At 27.0% G+C, this 20,394-nt stretch overlaps 1 protein-coding gene across 1 annotated transcript in view; it reads left to right on the top strand.

Annotated features, from left to right (window-relative positions):
- LOC117181045 (prolyl 4-hydroxylase subunit alpha-1) overlaps window positions 1-20,394 on the top strand; it is a 561,792-nt gene that overhangs the window by 500,877 nt on the left and 40,521 nt on the right. The window contains exon 4 of the mRNA XM_033373613.1: window positions 13,592-13,914. Coding sequence (XP_033229504.1) covers window positions 13,592-13,914 — 323 coding nt within the window. The remainder of the gene's footprint in view (window positions 1-13,591; window positions 13,915-20,394) is intronic.

The following is a 20,394-nucleotide window of genomic DNA, read 5'->3' as shown; positions in this document are numbered from 1 at the left end:
ATTATTCGCGAATTTAATTAATCGAGAATTTTATAATGCGGGAATTTTACAGTGTCGGGAATTTTATTTTTCGGGATTTTTCAGTCGTCCCGAAATTTTTAATCTCCTCCTCCCCATTTTTAAATAAAAAAGAAACGACCGAAAAATCCCGAAAAATAAAATTTCCGAATGATAAAATTGCCGAGAGACGACTGACGAATCCCGAAAAATAAAATTCCCGAGAGACGACTGAAAAATCTCGAAAAATAAAATTCCCGACATTACGAAATTCCCTAATAATACAATTCACGAATAATACAATTGTCCAAAAATAAAAATATCGAATTAAAAAGTTCCCGAAAATTAAAATTCGCGAGAGTTTATAATATTACTGAATTGAAAAATTCCCGTATAATAAAATATCCGTCAGTTAATAATATTTAAGAATTAGAAAATTCCCGAATAATGAAACTCCCGACAGAAAATTGACGAATTATAAAATGTCCGAATTGTAAAATTCCCGAATTTAAACAATTACAATGTTTTATAAATATGTTTGATTGATAATAAATATAATGATGATTTTTAAAATTTTATTTTTAACGTCTAAATTTTCCAAAATTATTGCTTGAATTCAAAATAACAATAGTTTTAAATAAAATAATTGTAAAACATCATTATTGTAATTATCATTCGGGCATTTTCCAATTCGTTAATGTTATTAACAACCGGGAATTTTATTATTGGGGAATTTTATCATTCGTGAACTTTATTATTTGGAAATTTTCTAATTCGGTATTTTTATTTTTCGCCAATTTTATTATTCGCGAATTTTAATTTTCGGGAATTTCCCAATTCGGTATTTTTATTTTTCCGTAATTTTATTATTCGCTAATTTTATTATTCTGGAATTTTTCAATTAGGGAATCTTACAGTGTCGGAAATTTCATTTTTCGGCGGTTTTCAGTCGTCCCATTGCCGGAGAATAAAATTCTCGAATAATAAAATTGCCGAATTATAAAATTCCCGGACAATTCAGGATTAAAGGAATCGAATTTGATTAAAAATATTCCTTTGTTCTAATTTTTTTATACATAGTTTGGCTACTTGAACCGGAATTTGGGAAAGACCGGGAAATGACCGGGAATTTAATTAAGAATTCGGGAATTTACTTCTGATTGCAGAAAAATTCAAGTTTTGATTATGTTAATAATTTTTTTTAAATCTAGAAACGTGATTTATACTTTATCTACAGTCGCAGATTTTGTAGATTACCTCAATTTACCCATTTAATTTCTGAATTAAATTAAATTAAATAATTAAATAAAAAAAGTTTAATAAAATAATTTAATTAAATTTAAATTCAATTTATGGATTACTAAAAAGGGACGGCTGAAAAATCCCAAAAAATAAAATTCCACACACTGTAAAATTGTCGAATTATAAAATTCCCGAATAACAAAATTGCAGAAAAGTAAAAACACTGAATTGGAAAATTCCCGAATATTAAAATTCGCGAATAATAAACTTTCCAAAAAATAAAAATATCGAATTGAAAAATTCCGGGATAATAAAATTCCCGACAGTTAATAATATTACCGAATTGTAAAATTCCCGAAGAATAAAATGCCCATCAGAAAATTGCCGAATCAAAAAATATCCGAATTGAAAAATTCCTGAATTGTAAAATTCAAGTAATTAAACAATTACATTTGATTTTTTAATATATTTTATTGAGTGCAGTTTATAAATTCAGCAACGAAATAACTGCAAACTAAATTCTTATTTTTTTAACTTGACATTTTGATTTTTTGACAACTTCTAAATTTGACCAAATTTGTCTCTTGAACCAAAAAACTCACTCTCTATTTTCATCGTACTTTGTAACGTTTTTCAAACAAAATATATATAAATTTAAAATTTGATTTTTGCGCACGCTTTTTGTATTTTTTTTTAATTATACGCACATTAAAAAAATGCGTCACCTAGAAATATTTTATTTAAAATTATTATTATTTTAAATTCAAGCAATCTTCGAAATTAAATTTTTTTTAATAATTTAAAAAATGCATTATTGTATTTGTAATCAATCAAATATATTTATAAAAGAATTGTAATTGTTTAATTTCTTGAATTCTCCAATTCGAGAATTTTCCAATTAGGAAATTTTATAATTCAGCAATTTTATTGTTCGGGAATTTTCCAAATCGGTATTTTAATTATTTGGCAATTTTATTATTCACGATTTTGAATATTCGGGAATTTTCCATTTCGATATTTTTATTTTTTTACAATCTTATTATTGGGGAATTTTATTATTCGGGAATTTTCTAATTCCGAAATTTACATTATCGGGAATTCTCTTTATCGGCATTTTTAAGTCGTCCCACTGAAAAATTTCGAAAAATAAAACTCTTGACACTATAAAATTCCCGAAGTGGAAAATTCCCGAAATCATAAAATTGCCGAAATATAAAAATTTCGAATTTGAAAATTCCCGAATAATAAAATACCTGACAGAAAATTGCCGAAATATAAAATATCCGAATTGTAAAATTCAAGAAATTAAACAATTAAATTTTTCTATAAATATATTTTATTAATTACAAATACAATAATGAAATATTTTTTCAATTATTTTAAATTCTTTAAATTTCGAAAATTGTTTGAATTGAAAATAACAATAATTTTGAATAAAATATTTCTGGGTGACGCATTTTTTTAATGTAGATGGAAAAAAATACAAAAAGCGTTCGCATAAATCGAATTTTAAATTTATATATATTTTGTTTGAAAAACATTATAAGATACGATGAAAATAGATATTGATTTTTTTTGGTTCGAGGGGCAAATTTGGTCAAATTTAGAAGTTGTCAAAAAATCCAATTTTCAAGTGCAAAAAATGAGAATTCAGCTTGACCATTGAGTTGCTGAATTTATACACTGCAATCAATAAAATATATTTTAAAAAATTGTAATTGTTAAATTTCTTGAATTTTACAATTCGGGAATTTTCCAATTCGGATATTTTTTAATTAAGAAATTTTCTGACGGGTATTTTATTCTGCGGGCATTTTCCAATTCGGGAATATTATTAACAGCCGGGAATTTTCAAATTCGGTAATATTGTAAAATGTCCTGAATATTCTCATTCGAGAATTTTCAATTTCGAAAATGTTATGATTCAACAATTTTATTATCAGAGATCTTTATTATTCGGTAATTTTCCAATTCGGCATTTTTATTTTTCAACAATTTTATAACTTGCGAATTTTATTATCAGGGGATTTTCTAATTTTGGAATTTTATTTTTCGGAATTTTTTAGTCGTATCATAAAAGATATAAATCGAATGTTACAATGAATAATTTGCAGAATTCCTGAAGATAAAACCAAGAATCCAACGATCAAATTTGAACAACCACCATTAAATGTTTTAAAATTTTCTAAAGAAAGAAAAAGAAATCTTTTTTTTCGACAAAAAAGGAAATTGAGAATATTTTATTTTAAAATGTTTTCTTTTTTTATTATTTATTTTTTTTTATTTTAAAGTTTTATTTTCAGTAATTCCGCATATGAAATTTATTATCGGACGTTAAATAGGATTTAAAATACGATTTGAATCTAACTTAAATTTCTTAAATTTTAATAAATAATAACTTAACAATTCTACCATTTGGTTGAAAATTTAATTATTTTGTTGACAATTCAACTATTTTGTTAAAAAGTCAAATTTTGTTCAAAAATTCAACTACATAAAAATTGAAACACCTTGTTCCAAATTATTTTTCTTAAGTTTCCTATGTTGTTGGAAAATTAATCTTCTTAGTAAAAAAATCAATTTTTTGTTGAAAATTTTTAGCTATTTGGTCGCATTTTGAACTCTTTTCTTAAAAATGATTTTCTTCTTGTTGAGAATTAAATTTTCCCACTGAAAATATAACTGTTCAATTTTAAATTGAAAATTGATATCGTAAATAGAGAACTGTTTTTTTTCTAGTTTCAAATTCATATATTTGCTTTCAAATTCATTTTTTTGTTATTAAAATATTTTTTTAATTGTATATCAACTATTACATGTTTTTCGCTTTAAAAATTCCATGATCTGATAGAAAATTAAACTATTTGGTTAAAAAGTTACTTTTTTTGGTAGTAAATAAAATCTCTGGTTACAAATTTAACTATTTTGCCAAAATATTTTGTTGCCGACAATTGATTTTTTTCACTGAAATTTTAACTATTTAATGTTCGATTGTAAAATGAAATTATAAACTAAAGTTTTATTTATTTCGTTAAAAATTCCTTTTTTTTTAAAAGAATCTTCTTCATTGAAAATGTGTCTTTCTTAATTGAATTCAACTATTTGATCGTAAAATAAAATTTTTTTAATTCGATTCTTTTATAGAAATTCTGTATTTTTGGCTTGAAAATACAAATGATGTTTTTAATTAAAAATTAAAATACTTTGGTAAAAATAAAACTATTTATTTGAACATTTAACTGTGCCGTTTCAAATTCCTTTTTTGCTTTATTTTTTAGAAATTAAGTGGTTCATCTGAAGATTTAGCTTTGGTTATATTTTTTTTCTTTATATGTTTAAACTTGAACTATTTTGTAAAAAATGCATGTTTTTTTTGTATTCAAAGTTCGTCAATTTGGTTATAAAAGTAATCTTAAAATTTAATTGTTTTATAAAAATGCTGTCTTTTTTGTTTCAACATTCAACAATTTGGTCTTACATCAAAATATTTGATTGAAAATTAACTTTTTTGTTGAAAATTTACATTTTGGTTGAAAATTAATTTTTTATTTGAAAATTTAACTTTTGCTGATCTATTTCGGTAGATAAATAATCCTAAATCTAAGCTATTTTGTAGAATATTTGTCTTTTTTTTTATTTAAAATTTACAAATTTTAGTTGAATATTAAACTATCTGATTCAAAATTAAATTTTTTGTTAAATATTTTTAAATACTTCAACAATCATTAAAATATTTAAAAATATATTGGCAAGCCTTAAAACATTTGAAAATACTTTGGCAATTCTTAAAATTATTTTAAATACTTTAAAATACTTCGACAATCCTTTAAATATTTTAGCGTACTTCGAAAATCCTTAAAATATTAAAGAATAATTCGACAATCCTTAAAATATTTCTAAATACTTCGACAATCCATAAAATATATCAAAACACTTGGACAATTCTTAAAATATTTTTAAATACTTCGAAAATCCTTAAAATATTTTAGATTATTTTGAAAATCCTTTAAACATTTTAAAATATTTTGAAATACTTAAAAAATCTCTAAAATCGTTTCGAACATTTTGCAATTGCCTAACAAATGAATAGATATATGAATAAGAAATTAATAGATTTTATTTTAAGCCATTCAAATTTGTTTTAATTTTTTAAGTATTGTCTAGAAATTATTTTTAATCTTTTGCAATTTTTTTAGTTCTTTTAAATCCCTTAATTTCTTAAATTGGTATAATATTAATTATTTTAAACTTATAATGAAAGTTATTTAAAATTTCCTACGTAAATAAACCAAAATGAGATATTGTTTATTTAAGAATATTTTTAAATTAAATATTACCTTAATTTTTTCGGGATCAAAATTTAAAATAAAAGCTGTAAGAACTGGGAAAGAAATATCCGAACTGAATCTGCAGTTCATCAAGTTATTTGCAATAAAACGTGGTAGGAATATTTTTCCAAGACACGAAACGGTAATGAAATTGAAAAATTGAAAATCTACACAAAGAGCGGTGCAAGTTTCACCCAATCAAGGAGATGATCAATACACAAAAAGAACCAAGTAATGAGCAAAGAATCTCGAAAATCTTTCTGAACTATTTTACATTTTTTAAAGGTAAATCTTCATCATAATATTTAAATTAATTTTAAAAGCTTGAATTTAATAAATATTCAAAAAAATTAATTTTTAAATTATAAATACTTTCAATTTGTAATTGTATAATTTCTAATCAGCCTTAGAATTTCAAATTATTTATTTGGTAATTATCCGAAATATTGTTCAAAATACGTTCTTTTTAAATTTTTCGCAAATTTATTAATTCTAAATTTTAAAGGCTAAAAACTCGCAATTGCTCTATTTTTGCCACGCTTAAGGATACGCACAGTCAATTTAAAAAATTATGCAATCTTTTATTATAAATTATAAAATCGACGAAAATAAATCCAATGTTCGTTTCTGTGAGTTTTGATGGTTGAATCTAAGTCTTATTTAACAAAAAATTATCTAGGTCGAATTTTTTTATTTAAAAAATCCTAACAATTAAAGACTCATTTTATTCTCAAAAAATTTTTCACAATTTTATTTTAAGGAATTTTCATTAAATTAAAACGATTTAGGAAAAAATTATAAAATTTTGATTCATACAAAAAATTGCTTTAATGGCATCCAGTGCGTAGATAAGAGTGAAACTACTTTGATAAGAAATTATTTTTTGGGCTAGTTATTCATTGTTATATTTGAATTTTTTTTAATTCAACTATTTTATTGGAAATTATGTAGTTTTTCTGTTCTACATCAATTATTTTAATCTAACATTTAACTAATCCATTTTTGGTAAAAAATTCCTGTATTTTGTTGAAAATTTATGTGATTTGTTTAAAATAAATTATTTTAGCAGAAAATTAATCTTCTTTGTTGCATATAGATCTTTTTGATTGAAAATTCATTGCTTTTGTCAAAAATTACTTTTTCTTTTAAGTCAAAAATAAATTTTTTAATATGACAATTAAATTATTCAATATTTTGCTTGCAGTTTTGATCATTTTTGAGTAAATTTAATCTTCTTTGTTTAAATTTGATTTATTTGTATGAAAATTCAACTATTTCAGTGAAATTTTATTGTGTTTGGTTGAAATTTAATGTTTATACTAAAAATTCAAATATTTCTTTTTACTTAAAAAATATATCTGGTTTATGTGAAAATTCATCTTTTTGGTTAAAAATTCTTTTTTTTTAAGTCATCTGTTTTGTTAAAAATTTATTTCCCTAACTGAAAATTCATGTATTCTATTTTTTATTGGAATGTTTTGTTTATTACTTGAAAATCTATGTCTTTTATTGAAAACTTTTCTTTGAAAATTTTTTTTGGGTTAAAAATTTTACTGTTTTGTTAAAAATTAATTTTTTGAATATTCTTTTTTTGGTTGATTTTTTATCCGTTTTTAGGGTAAAATAAGTGGATTTGATTAAAAATTTTTTTTTTTTTTTGGAAAATGATTATTTTATGTTGAAAATTATTTTTTCTTACGAAAATGTATAACTCTTCTACTTTTGCTTAATAGTTTGATTTTTATGTTTGAAAATTAATTTTTTTTGAGGAGAATTCTAACTTTTGGGTTAAAAATTCAAGTATTTTGTCAGAAAATTAAACCTTTTCGTTAAAAATTAATATCTTTGAGTTAAAAAATCAACTGTGTTTACAGGAAATTTGGTGTTTTTGGCTAAAAAATTTAACGTTTTGTGTGCTATTTTTTTTCCTTTATTCACTGAAAAATCTTTCTTTGTTCAAAACTCTACTGTTTGGTTAAAAATTGATTTTTTTGTAACTAAAAATTTTAATAATATATTTTTTGATTTATTTTTTAGTTGGTGGAATTTTTGGTATTTAATTGAAAAATTGTCTGATTTATGAAATTCTTCTTTATTTAAAATTCAACAATTTGGTAAAAAATTTATTTTGTGGTTGAAGGTTCATCATTTCAGTTAAAAATCAATTTGTTTAATTGAAAATTGAAGTATTTAATTTTTTGTAGAATAATTATGTTTTTTGATACAACATTAAGTTTAGTGGAAGGTTAATTTAAAATTGAACTATTTAATTAAAAATTGGTTTAATTTGGTTGAAAAACAGTTTTTGACTTGAAATTGGTAACTTTCCTATTTTTATTAACAAATGTATACTTTTTAGTCGAAATTTCTTTGATTTTTTTTGCATTTTTTGGTAGAAAATTAATCCTTTTGATTAAAAACTCAACTGTTTAGTTAAACAAATTTTTTTTCTGGTAAAAAGTAAATTTTTATGTTTAAAAACTATTTTAATGAAAAATTAATTTCTTTGGTGGAAAATTGAACTATTCTGTTGAAAATTCATTTTTTTTCTAATTAAAAATAATGTATTGAACTTAAAATATAATCATTCCCTTTTTGGTTGATAATATATCATTTTTATTTAAAAATAAATTATTGTGTGGAAAACTCGTCTTTTTTGGATTGAAAATCGAACATTTCGGATAAGATTTTTTTTCTGTATTGACTGAAAAATATTTCTTAGTTAGAAATTTAACTCATTCGTTGAAAATTCCTCTTTTTGTTTGAAAATTAGTCATTTTTTGTTGATTCTTAACTTTATAGAAATAAAACAGAAGTAACAGTATTAAAAGTCCTTAATATCATTTTAATTATTTTTTAGTTTTTATTTTTAAATTGGTAAATAGAGAAAATAAAAATCGTGAAATTTGAAATGTTTTTTAACTTTCTTGTAATTAGTGAAAATAGAATCAACTTAACTCGCAGATTTAATTTTCACACTCCTTTAAAATGCTTTCAGCATTTCTTTTGAAGCTATTTCGCAATTAGTCGAGCAGTTGAAACAAAGTCCGCTTTATTATTCATCCTCCAAGTTGCTGACACCAGCTTTTTGTAAAGAATTTCACAAAAAAGAATTTCATCCTCAGTGTGGTAATTCGTGTGATACACTTCAAATCTACGGTGTCGTCTTTTCCGCAATTTCCGTCCACGGGACGATCCGACTTCCGGTTGAATATACAAAGATCCCGGAAATGGCAAACTTTTGCTCCTTTAGTCTTTGCTCAACACTTGTCCCAAAGTCTGTTAAAGAGACTCAAAAGAATGAAAACCATTCCGACTTTTGCAAACAGTCTGATTCTATTTTCAAATTAAAGTGCAAATTACTTTAGCTTTGTTATGTACAATTTAAAAATCCATTACTAAACAAATTTGTATGTAATTTAATTTATTTGTATTATATTTTTATATTTTGCTTAACTTATTGCTTAGGGTAATTGACGTGCCAAAACTCAGATGGGACGACTGAAAAATCTCAAAAAATAACATTCCCGAATTGGAAAAATTCGCGACAGAAAATTCCTCAAATAAAATTCCCGAATAATAAAATTCCCAAAGAATTCATAATCTTAGTGAATTGTAAAATTTGCGAATAATAAAATTCACGGGACGACTGAAAATCTCGAAAAATATTCCTGGCACAATAAAATTCCCAAATTGGAAAATTTACCAATAGAAAATTCCCGAATTGTAAATTTTCCCAAATGAAATTTTCGAATAATAAAATTCCCGAACCGTTTTGTAATATTACTCAGTTGAATAATTCGCAAATACTCATAGATCCTGAAAAAATAAAATTCCCGACACTGTATTTCCGAACAATAAAATGTCCTAATTGGAAAATTCACGAATAATAAAATTTCCAAACTGTTTATAATATTAATGAATTAGAAAGTTCGCTCATAAAAATATTCCCGGGTGGCTCAAATACCCCGAAACATAACATTCCTGAAACTGTAAAATTTCCAAATTGTAAATTTCTCGAATAATAAAGTTATGAATTGGAAAATTCCGGAATTCGAGAATTTCCGAAGAATGAAATACCCGCATAATGGCATTTCTGGGATAAGTGGAAAATTCCGAAAAATAAGATTCACGAAATAAAATTTTCGAATAAGAAAACTCTTGAATAGGAAAATTCCCGAATAAGAACATTCATGGAACGACTGGAAACCCCCGAATAATAAAATTACCGAAATAATATTTCCGAATGATTTTGGCATAAATAACATTTTCAAATAATAATTTCCTAATTGGAAAATTCACGAACAGTAAAATTCCCGAATAGTTTGTACTATTACTGAATATTACTGAATATATTACATTACTAAAATTTCCCGAATAATAAAATTCCGAATTAAAAAATTCCCATTTAAGAAAATTCCGGAATGGGAAAATTCCAGAATAAGAAAATACTCGAATAATGACATTCCCAGGACGACTGGAAAATTCCGAAAAATAAAATTCCCGGATAATAAAATTCCAGAAATAAAATTTTCTAATAATAAAACTTTCGATTAGGAAAATTCCCGTATGATAACATTCCAGGGATCCTGAATAATGGAATGTCAGAATAATAAAATTCCCGAAATAAAATAACCAAATAATGAAATTATCGATTTTGAAAATGCCCGAATAATAACATTCCTGGGGCGACCTCATGTCAGTTGTGAGTTATCAGTCAGGAATTGTGAGTTTTTAACGATTTAGGAGTAACTTATAAGGAGTTAGAAGTTGTAAGTTAGGAGTTATGGATTGCAGTTAGGGTGTGATTTAGCAGTTAATATTTGTGAGTTGTGAAGTAGTTAGAAGTTAATTGTGAGGGGTTAGGTGTTAGGGGTTAGAAGGTGTGAGTTAGCAGATAGGAGTTGTGAGTTGTAAAGGGGCCAGGAACTAGTCTTAAGGGTTTAGTAGTTCGGAGTTAGGGACTATAAACTGGGGGTTAGGAGCCAGAAGGTGGGAGTTAGCAGTTAGGAGTTGTAAGTTGTAAAGGATTTATGTGTCAGGGTTTAGGAATTGTGAGGAAGTCAGGTGTTGGAGATTGAGATTTGTGAGTTTTAAATGAGTTAGGAGTTGTTTGTAAGGGGTACAGTGTTATGAGTTAGGAGTTAGGGATTAGTAGTTAGGAGTTAGGAGGTGTGAGTAAGCAGTTATAAGTTGTCAGTTGTGAAGGAGTTAGTTGTAAAGGGGTAGAAGTTGTGGATTAGGAGTTAGGAATTGGGAACTAGTAGTTGTGAGTTAGCAATTAGGAGATGTGAGTTGTGAAGGAGTTAAGAGTTAGTTGTAAAGGGTTAGGAATTTCGAGTTAGGAGTTAGAGATTAGGAGTTAAGAGATGAGAGTTGTGGGTTAGCAGTTAGGACTCGCGAGTTGTAATGGAGTTAAGAGTTAGGTGTTAGGAGATGTGAATGATTTATGAGTTAGGAGTTCCTACTACTTTCCCTAGAATTTTTTTTTTGAAAATCAAAGCACAAAATTCGAATGTGCATAACTTCGTCGAATTTTTTTCGTAAATCAGGACAATACATATGAATAAATAAATTCGATAATTATTATATTGTATTTCTTTTTAAAAATGTAAACTAAACCTGTTCTGTAAGAAATGTACATAGATTAACGTTATAAATTTGGAAAATAAATCTTATTCTCAGAAAGAATATAATATTTTCTAAAAGATTGAGAATAAAGCCGAAAATTTTATTGACAGAACCCATTCTTTCCTGACTTTGGTATTCATTAAATGCTTTACATGCTTCATTTTCAACCCATCCGATGTTCTCGTATGAGTAACATAGCGCAATAATACTTATGGCGAAATGAGGTTTCTCGAGCTATCTTTTTTTTTAAAAGCTGCCACATAAAAGCTTTTTTTGTAATTCTTCTAAGATCTAAAATCATGGCTATGAAAATTATATAAAATTTTAGAGAATTTCACTTTTAAAATCGAAACAATAATAAGTAATATGCCATAACTAAAATTTTATTACAAAATCAATTTTTGTATAACTTATTGCATTTTAAGAATATGGAATTTTCGAAACTAGTGAATCAATTAGTTCGCTCTTCAAATTCATTAAGCAAAAATTGAGAGGAGTAATGGATAATGGCTGTATAATAGCCAATTAAGGCAATTTAGCGGACAAACAATATTTTCTCTCTTGAATAAAAGGTAACTGAATACTCAATCAAATATCAATTAAGAGTCTCTTTAGTATCGACACCATTTTCATTTCATAAATCATGAAAAAAATGCAAGTGAATTAAAAAAATTTTGAAATGAATTAAATTCAGTCAATTTAAAATCAGATTAGAAAATTTCAAAAGAATTTGATAAAAAGTAGGAAAAACCTTTTACAGGGAAAGGAATTTTTTTTCGTTCATTGTTACGCTTTACTTCCATCTATATTATTCTTATGAATGAAATTCATATGGATGGGTGAGAAGTAAGGAAAATAAGGGAAGGAGCAGTAAGAGAAGTATGGGAGTGGGATTAGGGAAAATAGAGGATTAAAAATAAGAGAATTGATGGAATCGAGAAGGAGATGTGTAAGTAAAAGATGTGAGGGGTGGGGAAGTAGAAAAAGGAGAAGTTGAGAAAGAACAGGTAGAGAAAGGAGAAGTATGGAAAGCGACGTCAGAAATAGAGTAGAATTAGAGGAAATAGGGGATGAATAAATAAAGGAAGTGATAGAATTGGGAAGTATGAGATATGAGTGTAAATGAGGGATGTGAGGGGTGGGGAAGTAGAGACAGGAAAATAGGAAAAAGGAGAAGTACGGAAAGGAGAAGTAAGGAACATTAGGGAATACAAAGTAGAAGTCAGGGATGTCAAAAATGTAAAGGGTTCGGATGTGGAGGACGAATAAGTAAGATAAGCTAAGGAGCTGAGGAAATAATAGGCTGTAATGCGTGGAGAATGAAAGTAGGGAAATTGGGGAAACATAAAGTAGATGCGGGTGAAGTAAGTGGAGGTTGGGACTGAGTATAAGAGCGATATTAGAGACAGCAGAAAGAAAAGTAAAGATTCCTGTAAGTATTTCTATAGTGGCTTCCACATATGTTTAATTACCTACTCAGTTAAAACAAGAAAATATAAGGTATTCTTATAAAAGGAATTTATATGGATGAGGTAGTATTAAGGAAATGGAAGGGAGAATGAGTATGAATCATAGAAGTGGAATTAGCAGAAGTAGAGGATGGATAAATAAGGGAAGTGATGGGATTGGAAGTGTGAGATGTGAGGGGTTGGGAAGTAGGTAAAGTGAGTGATAGGAGAAGTAAGGAAAGTGAGAGAGTGGCAAGTATGAGAAGTCAGGGATGTGAATAATGTCAGTGGTTGGGAGATAGAGGAGGAAGAAGTAAGAGAAGTTAAAGAGGTGAGGAAGAAAGGGGGGCGGAATGCGTGGGAAATAAAAGTAGGGGAATTAAAGAGACGAAACCTAGATGCGTGAGAACTAAGGGAAGGGAGGGAAGAAGTATGGGAGTTATATTAGGGGAAGTAGAAGAAAGAGCAATAGAGAAAGGAAAGTGAAGAAAGTGAAGCAGTAAAAAGTCAGAAAAGTGTGCGATATGAAGAATGTGAGGGGTTGGGATGTAGAGGAGAAATAAGCAAGAGAAGTGAAGTGGGTGTGAAAGTGAAGGAGTAGGATTCGTTGGTAGTGAAATGTGGGAAATGAAGGAGAGGGAAAGTATTGAATGGAGAAGTAAGGGAAGGAGACGAGGAAAGGTAGAAATATGGGGGTGGAATTAGGGTAAGTAGAGGATAGAGAAACTAGAGAAGTGATGGGATAAGAAGTGTGGCATGTGAGGGTCTCGGAAGTAGGAGAAGTAAATGTAAGTGTGCGATGTGACAGAAGCGAGCGTAGAAAAGAGGAAGTAAGGAAAGTAAGGGGGTAGAAAGTAGGAGAAATGTGAACAATGTAAAAGTAGGAAAAACGTAAAGAATGTAAAGAATGTAAAATTATGCTGAATGAAATATTTTGTGTTGCAGAAACGTTGAAGATTATTCAAGAGAACATGAAGAAGCATCGCGCAATATTCAGCAGTACTTGTCGAATCCAATCAACGCGTATTTATTAGTGAAAAGATTGACAACTGACTGGAAGAGAGTAGAGGAATTAATTTCAGAAGATGTTGGCAATGCCTTTGTAGCAAATATCACCAGTTCAAGAAGCGACCTGAAATTCCCGACGGACGAGGACCTTAATGGTGCTGCGGTGGCATTAATGAGGTTACAAGATACTTACAAGCTGGAAACAGCACAGGTTGCAAGAGGTGTCCTCAATGGCGTTCAATACAGCACGGGACTATCAGGTTAGAATTTTATTCTCACAAGACTCTTTCTTTATTGTCACTAAATGCTCTCTTGTCTTCATTTTCTTAAAGGAGATAGGTGCTTTCTATTCTTTTTCAAAACTTTTTCACGCTCTCTTTCAAATAGGTGCAAAAAAATTAGTCAATGTAGGCGCGAAGGCGTATTTCCTCCTCTCCTCATATCTGCCCTCCTCTCCTATCGTCTGCACTCCTCGCCACTCCTCTACTCTTATCTCCTCCCTTCCCTTCTTCCCCCTTTCATCTCTTCTCCTCTCCTCTTCTCTCCACTCCTCTACTTTTATCATCCCCTCTCCTCATCCGTATTTTCACACTCTTGTGAAAAAAGTAATACGGACAGACGAAATTTAATACGAATAGACTGAAATTTCGTTTGAAAAGTCTACTATAATATTTTTGATATTATCTGGTTTGCAAATTTTATTATTTTGTTGATAGTTTCAATAATTTTTGTTAAAAAGTCATCATACTTGGTTGAAAATTCAAAAGGTTTTTTTAAAAGTCGTCTTTTTGTGGTAAAAATATTTTGGTAGAAAATTCCACTATTTTTAGGTAAAAATTTACTTTTTTTTAATTGATATTTTTGTGTTGAAAATTCAAATCTTTTCGTAGAAAATTGAACTATTTGGTTGAACATGACCCTTCCTGTGGAAAATTTATATTTTTGCTAGAAAATTCAATTATGTTGGAGTAAATTCGTCTCTTTCCTTTCAAAGTCAAACGAAATCGAAAATCGCTGAAAAATTAAATTCTTGGTTAAAATGGAACTACGTAGAGAGTTGAAATACATTCTGAAAAATAGAATTGTTTGTGTGTAGATTTATGATTTCAGTTTAAAATTCATTTGTTTTAGTTTAGAATTAATTTGTTAACGTTTTTTGGAACAAAATTAATATTCTTGGTTAAAAAATCATCTTTTTTAAATCACTTTCTTTTGTTGAAAATATAAATATTTTGTTAAGAATCTATTTTTTTAGTTTTAAGGTAATCTGTTTCATTTCAGGTTCATAAGGGACCTTCTTCAGTGGAAAATACAAACATTTGGTTGAAAATTAATTAATTTATCTGAAAATGTATATCTATGGGATTTTTGTTTGAAAATCTATATTTTTTAGTTAAAAGTTTAACCATTTGATTGAAAATTAATGTATTTTCTTGATAATATATTTTGTTTAAAATTTATGTTTTTATTCGAAATACGTACTTTTAAAAGAAAATTAATCTTCTTGGTTAAAAATGCATAATTTTGGTTAAAATTTTAATGTGTTGTTAAAAATCCGTTATGTTTGGTTAGAAATTAACTTTATATCTGAAAATTTACCCATTGCATTTTTGTTTAAAAGCTTATCTTTTTTAGTTGAAAATTCAAATGTTGTATTTTTTAGTTAATAATTCATATATCTTGTTAAAAATTCGTCTTTTTGGTAGAAAATTAATCGTTTTTCTAAAAAATGTAATTATTTTCTTGAGAATTTTTTTTTTTTTAATTAATTTTTTTGTTGGAAATACGTATTTTTGGTACAAATTTAATCTTCTTGATTATAAATTCATAATTTTTTTTGAAAATACAAATATTTTTTTAAAAAATCGTTGTTTTTTGTTGGAAATTAGTTTTCTTATCTGAAAATGTACCTATTGCATTTTTGTTTTAAAACTTATCTTTTTTAGTTGAAAATTCAACTATTCTATTTCTAGTGGATAATTTACATTTTTTAGTTAAAAATTCATCAATTTTGTCAACAAATCTTCTTTTTCATAGAAAGCAAATCTCCTTGCTTGAATATTAATCATTTTGGTAAAAAATGTACCTATTTTCTTGAAAATTCTTTATTGTTTTTAGTTGTAAATTCAACTATTTGGTTAAAGACTAATGTATTGTGTTAATAAGTAATGTATTTTGTTTAAAATTCATGTTTTTTAAAATCAAGTTTTTTTTTGTAAATACGTCTTTTTAGTAGAAAATTAATCTTCTTGGTTAAAAAATCCTCTTTTTGGTTAAAAATGTAAGTATTTTGTTGAAAACTCGTTATTTTTTATTGTAAATTGACGGCTTTAATTGAAAATTTACATAATCCATTTCTGTTTGAAAATATATCCTTTCAGGCCAAAATTCCAGTATTGTATTTCTGGTTGAAAATTTCTCTTTTTTCGTAAAAAAATTCGTCTTTTTGGATGAAAATGTATATGTTTTTGCAAGAATTTGTCTTTATGGTAGAACATTAATCTTCTTGGTTAAAAATTAATTTTTTCGGTTGAAAATGTAACTATTTTATTGAAAATTTTTGGTTTTTTTCTTTTGAAATTAATGTATTTAACTGAAAATTCACCTAATTTATTTCTGGTTAAAAATTTATATTATTTAAGTGGAAATTCAACTATTTTAATTTTAGTTTAAAATTTACCTTTTTTAATTGAAAATTCGTCTTTTTGGTAGAAAATAAATCTACTTGGTTATTTGAAAATTTATTTAATTAGTTAATATCATGAGTTGACAATTCATCTTTTACATTGCGAATTTAAATATCATTTAGAAAATTCGTTGTTATTTATTTGAAGGGTTATTAATTTGACGGAAAATAAACTTTTCATATTTTAAAAGTCATCTATTCCGTTAAAACTTTATCTGTTTTCTTGAAACTTCATTTTTTCGTCGGAAAAATCCACTATTGAGTTAAAAGATTTTATTTGATTAAAAATGAAATATTGTTACTTGAACCAATTGAATTTCTTTTGGACTTTTCCCTTACCTCATTTATGGGTGATCTATTTCATTATTATTATTATTATTATTATTATTATTATTATTATTATTATTATTATTATTATTATTATGAATAATAGAAAACACATTTTATCAACAAGAAAAAAAAGATAAATTGCATAATTTTGTATTTTATTAGATCCTTAGTTGTCGTTCAATTCAAAATTAATCGATTTCTCTGGTTCTGGATATCTTATTACCAACTAGTGACGTCACAGTTTAAATAAGGTAATGGCGCGAAATTTGAATGATAGGATTTTATATTTTCAGTCTTTGCTTGAAAACATACCTTTTTATAATTATTTTCACTTAAATTATAATATTTAATGAGTCTCTGACTTATAAAAAACCGGTTTAATGTTAAACACGATGCTTGAAGGGATTAAAAGGGAAAATTATGAAGAGAAACGGTGGATCTAGTTTGCAAGTGAAGAGAATTAAAGCAGTTAATTAACGAACAGGCCAACTTCTGCTCTCACAAGAAACCTACATCGAAGCTTTAGCCCATAGGCGTAAATCGATTCTCCAATCAGGAAGTTGTGCTTTTTCCGATGTCAGTCAGAAACTGGATTTTGCATTTAAAGTAATTTATTATTAGCGATTTTACCACGCCATTTATCAACACCTGTCACGATTCCCAGGATAATTAACTAAATACGCAAATGGAATTTTCAATGCAAGTGGCCTCTGATTTAATTAAAACAACTAGCTTCGCGGATAAGTGTTATAATTTAAAATCATTTCAATATTTCGTGTCAATTTATGGCCTTGTGTTTTAAAACCTTAGGAGAATTTTATTTTTGAAATATTACTGATTCACAAAAATAAGTTTTTTCTTCTTCAAATTTGTATTTTTTATAAACTTCTTTCCAAATGAGGAGTAGAAAAACTGAACTGTACATTGAAGCACTGAAAGTTGAAACTTTTTTAAATTTTAAACTTAAAATTCAAGTTAGGAAAATGTTTAATTTAAGCGTCCAATAGTTGAGGCTTATTGTAAAATATTATAACATTTTAAACTCGATAAAAATCTTAAAAATAATTTTTTTTCTTGTTTAGAAAAAAATTCAAAATAAAAAATACCCTACTTCAATTTTTAAAGCAAGGTCTCGAAGTTTCAGTCATTAGGCCACGCCCCTTTGCTCTCAGGTCTCAAATTCTATAGGTTATAGGTCCTTATTCAAACTCGATAAATATCTTTTAAAATATGTTTTTACAATTAAGAAAAAAAATCTTAAACAAAAATCACCATCCTCAGAAATCAATAAAAATCTGATAAAAAACGTCCTTCTTCCAGTTCAGAAAAACTTAAAAATCAAAAAATTGAAAAAAAATGGTTAATAAAATCGGGGAGATTTTATTATATTTTATCAGGGGGGGGGGGGGCTCATTAGAAATGATAAATAAAATGACCTTTTCCAATTCAGAAAAAAAAAATAACAAAAATTTCTTCGAAAAAAGATTGAAAATAAAAAATTGCCCCACTTTAAATTCATAAAAATGCTAAAAAGAACAAAGGTCCTCTTCAAATTTATAAAAGTTAATTTAAAAAAAAAATTTTGCCCCTTTGAACTCTAAAAATGTTCAAAATAACCAAATTTCCTCTAATTCAAAAAAATAAAAAATTAATTTCCGTAAAATCTGAAAAAAATCTTTTGAAAAAAATGTTTTTTCAATTGAGAGAAAATTCTAAACTCAAATTTCCTCCCTCAGAACTCTATAAAATCTTAATAATAAAAAAATGTCTTTCTTCTCAGAAAAAATTAAAAATCGATAATTCAAAGAAAATTGAAAAGAAAAACTGCAGTACTTCAACTCAATAAAAATGCTAAAATGAACCAAAATTACCGCTTCCAATTTTTTTTAAATACCCCCCACCCTCATAATAAAAAGATGCTAAGAAAACACCTTTGCCAATTCACAAAAAATTACAAAAATTACGTCCCTTTCCAACTTTAAAAATGTTAAAAATAATTAAATTTCCCTACAATAAACAAAATTAACCCAAACGTCCTAACTTTCAACTAAAAAAAATGTTAAAAATAAAAAATGTCTCTATTCCAGTTCAGAAAAAAATTGACAATAAAAATTGCGTACATTCATCTAGATGTTAATAATATCAAGTTTAAAAAAATTTAAGAAAATTGTTAATCAAAATTTCCTAACTTTCAATTCCATAAAAACTTCACAAACAGAAAATATCTCTTTTTCCATTTAGAAAAAAATTGAAAATCAAAATTTCCAAACTCTCACCTCAATAAAAAATTTAGCAATGAAAAATTACCTTGCCCCTTTCAAGTGATTGGACAAAATCTTCTTGTCAAAATTTTTAAAATGCTGAACCAAAAAATACATTTTCTCCCATTTTCCGATTTTTCCCGCTCTAAAAAAATGTCCAGACACTTGCTGATTTCCCAATTTATTCACTACCCTGAGAGTCTTTTATTCGCATTTAATTAAAATTAAGAGAAATCTAATTTCAATTGGAAACTTGCTGATTTAATAATTCCCAAACTTTATCGAAGCAGACAGATGGTTTATTAATGAAGATTTTACTTTTGTGACATCAATGTGATTTAAAAAAAGATAAATTCTTGAGAAAAAGAGCGAGGACTAAAATTCTTTGAACTTTATTACTTTTCACTAAGGGATGGAGTTCTTTCAATTGAAATTCTGAAAGAAACTTATTCTTATAAATCCAGACGACAGATTGTCTCCCACGGATGATCGGGACTGATTTCCCACGCGTCCTCAGATCACTATTAATTTTCCAGCGATGAAAACAGAACTTTTATCCTGCCGCACGTTCACCGTAAAGTTTCGCTCGAATAGAAGGTGGACATGCGATATGAGGTCCCATGTGCTTCAATCGAAAAGAAATTTCTCCCCAGAGCCAGGAGCCTCATCAAACGTCACATCTCGCATTGAATATTGAAAATATTCTACTTACGATATTTTTGTTTTTATTTCAAAGGAAAATATTTATTATTAGCAATTAATGTTAGGTAAGTCTCTTCGGTTTTTATTTTATAATGTTAAAATTATAAACAATTTAGTATATATACGTAATATGCAGAAAATAAATAAGATCTACGCTTGTTAATTTTCTCTAAAGAAAAACATTAATTTGACTGATTATGTGTAATGTACAGAGGTTATATAGAACGCTCAGTATTGGTAGAACTTCCACAATTTATAGTGCCCTTAGTGCTCATAGAACTCTCTAAGCTTATAGAACTCATCGTGTTCTTGAAGCACGAGGAGTTCATATAACTCCCTTAGTTTATAGAACTCATAGTTTAGAAAACTGCCGGAGTTATATATATAACTCCCCGAGATCATAGAATTCCTGGAGTTCAAAGACCTCTCAGAGTTCATTAAATTCCTAGAGTTCATAGAACTCCCTAAGCTTGTAGAACTCCCTAAGCTTCTAGAACTCTCTAAGCTTCTAGAACTCTCTAAGCTTCTAGAACTCCCTGAGCTTATAGAACTCCTTGAGCCTATATGCCGGCAGGAATTTATAGACCTCCTGGAATTTGCGAAGCTCCCACAGTTAATAAAATTTCTTTAGCTTATAAAATTCATAGTGTTCTCAAAGCACGAGGTGTTCATAGAACTCTATTAGCTTATAGAACGCAAAGAGTTCTTTATGTACGAGAGTTCATAGAACTCCCAGAGCTCATAACGGTCTAAGAGTATAC

This window comes from Belonocnema kinseyi, chromosome 10 (assembly GCF_010883055.1).
Source record: "Belonocnema kinseyi isolate 2016_QV_RU_SX_M_011 chromosome 10, B_treatae_v1, whole genome shotgun sequence".
Classification (NCBI taxonomy): Eukaryota; Metazoa; Arthropoda; class Insecta; order Hymenoptera; family Cynipidae; genus Belonocnema; species Belonocnema kinseyi.
This window is presented reverse-complemented; position numbering and strand designations above follow the sequence as displayed.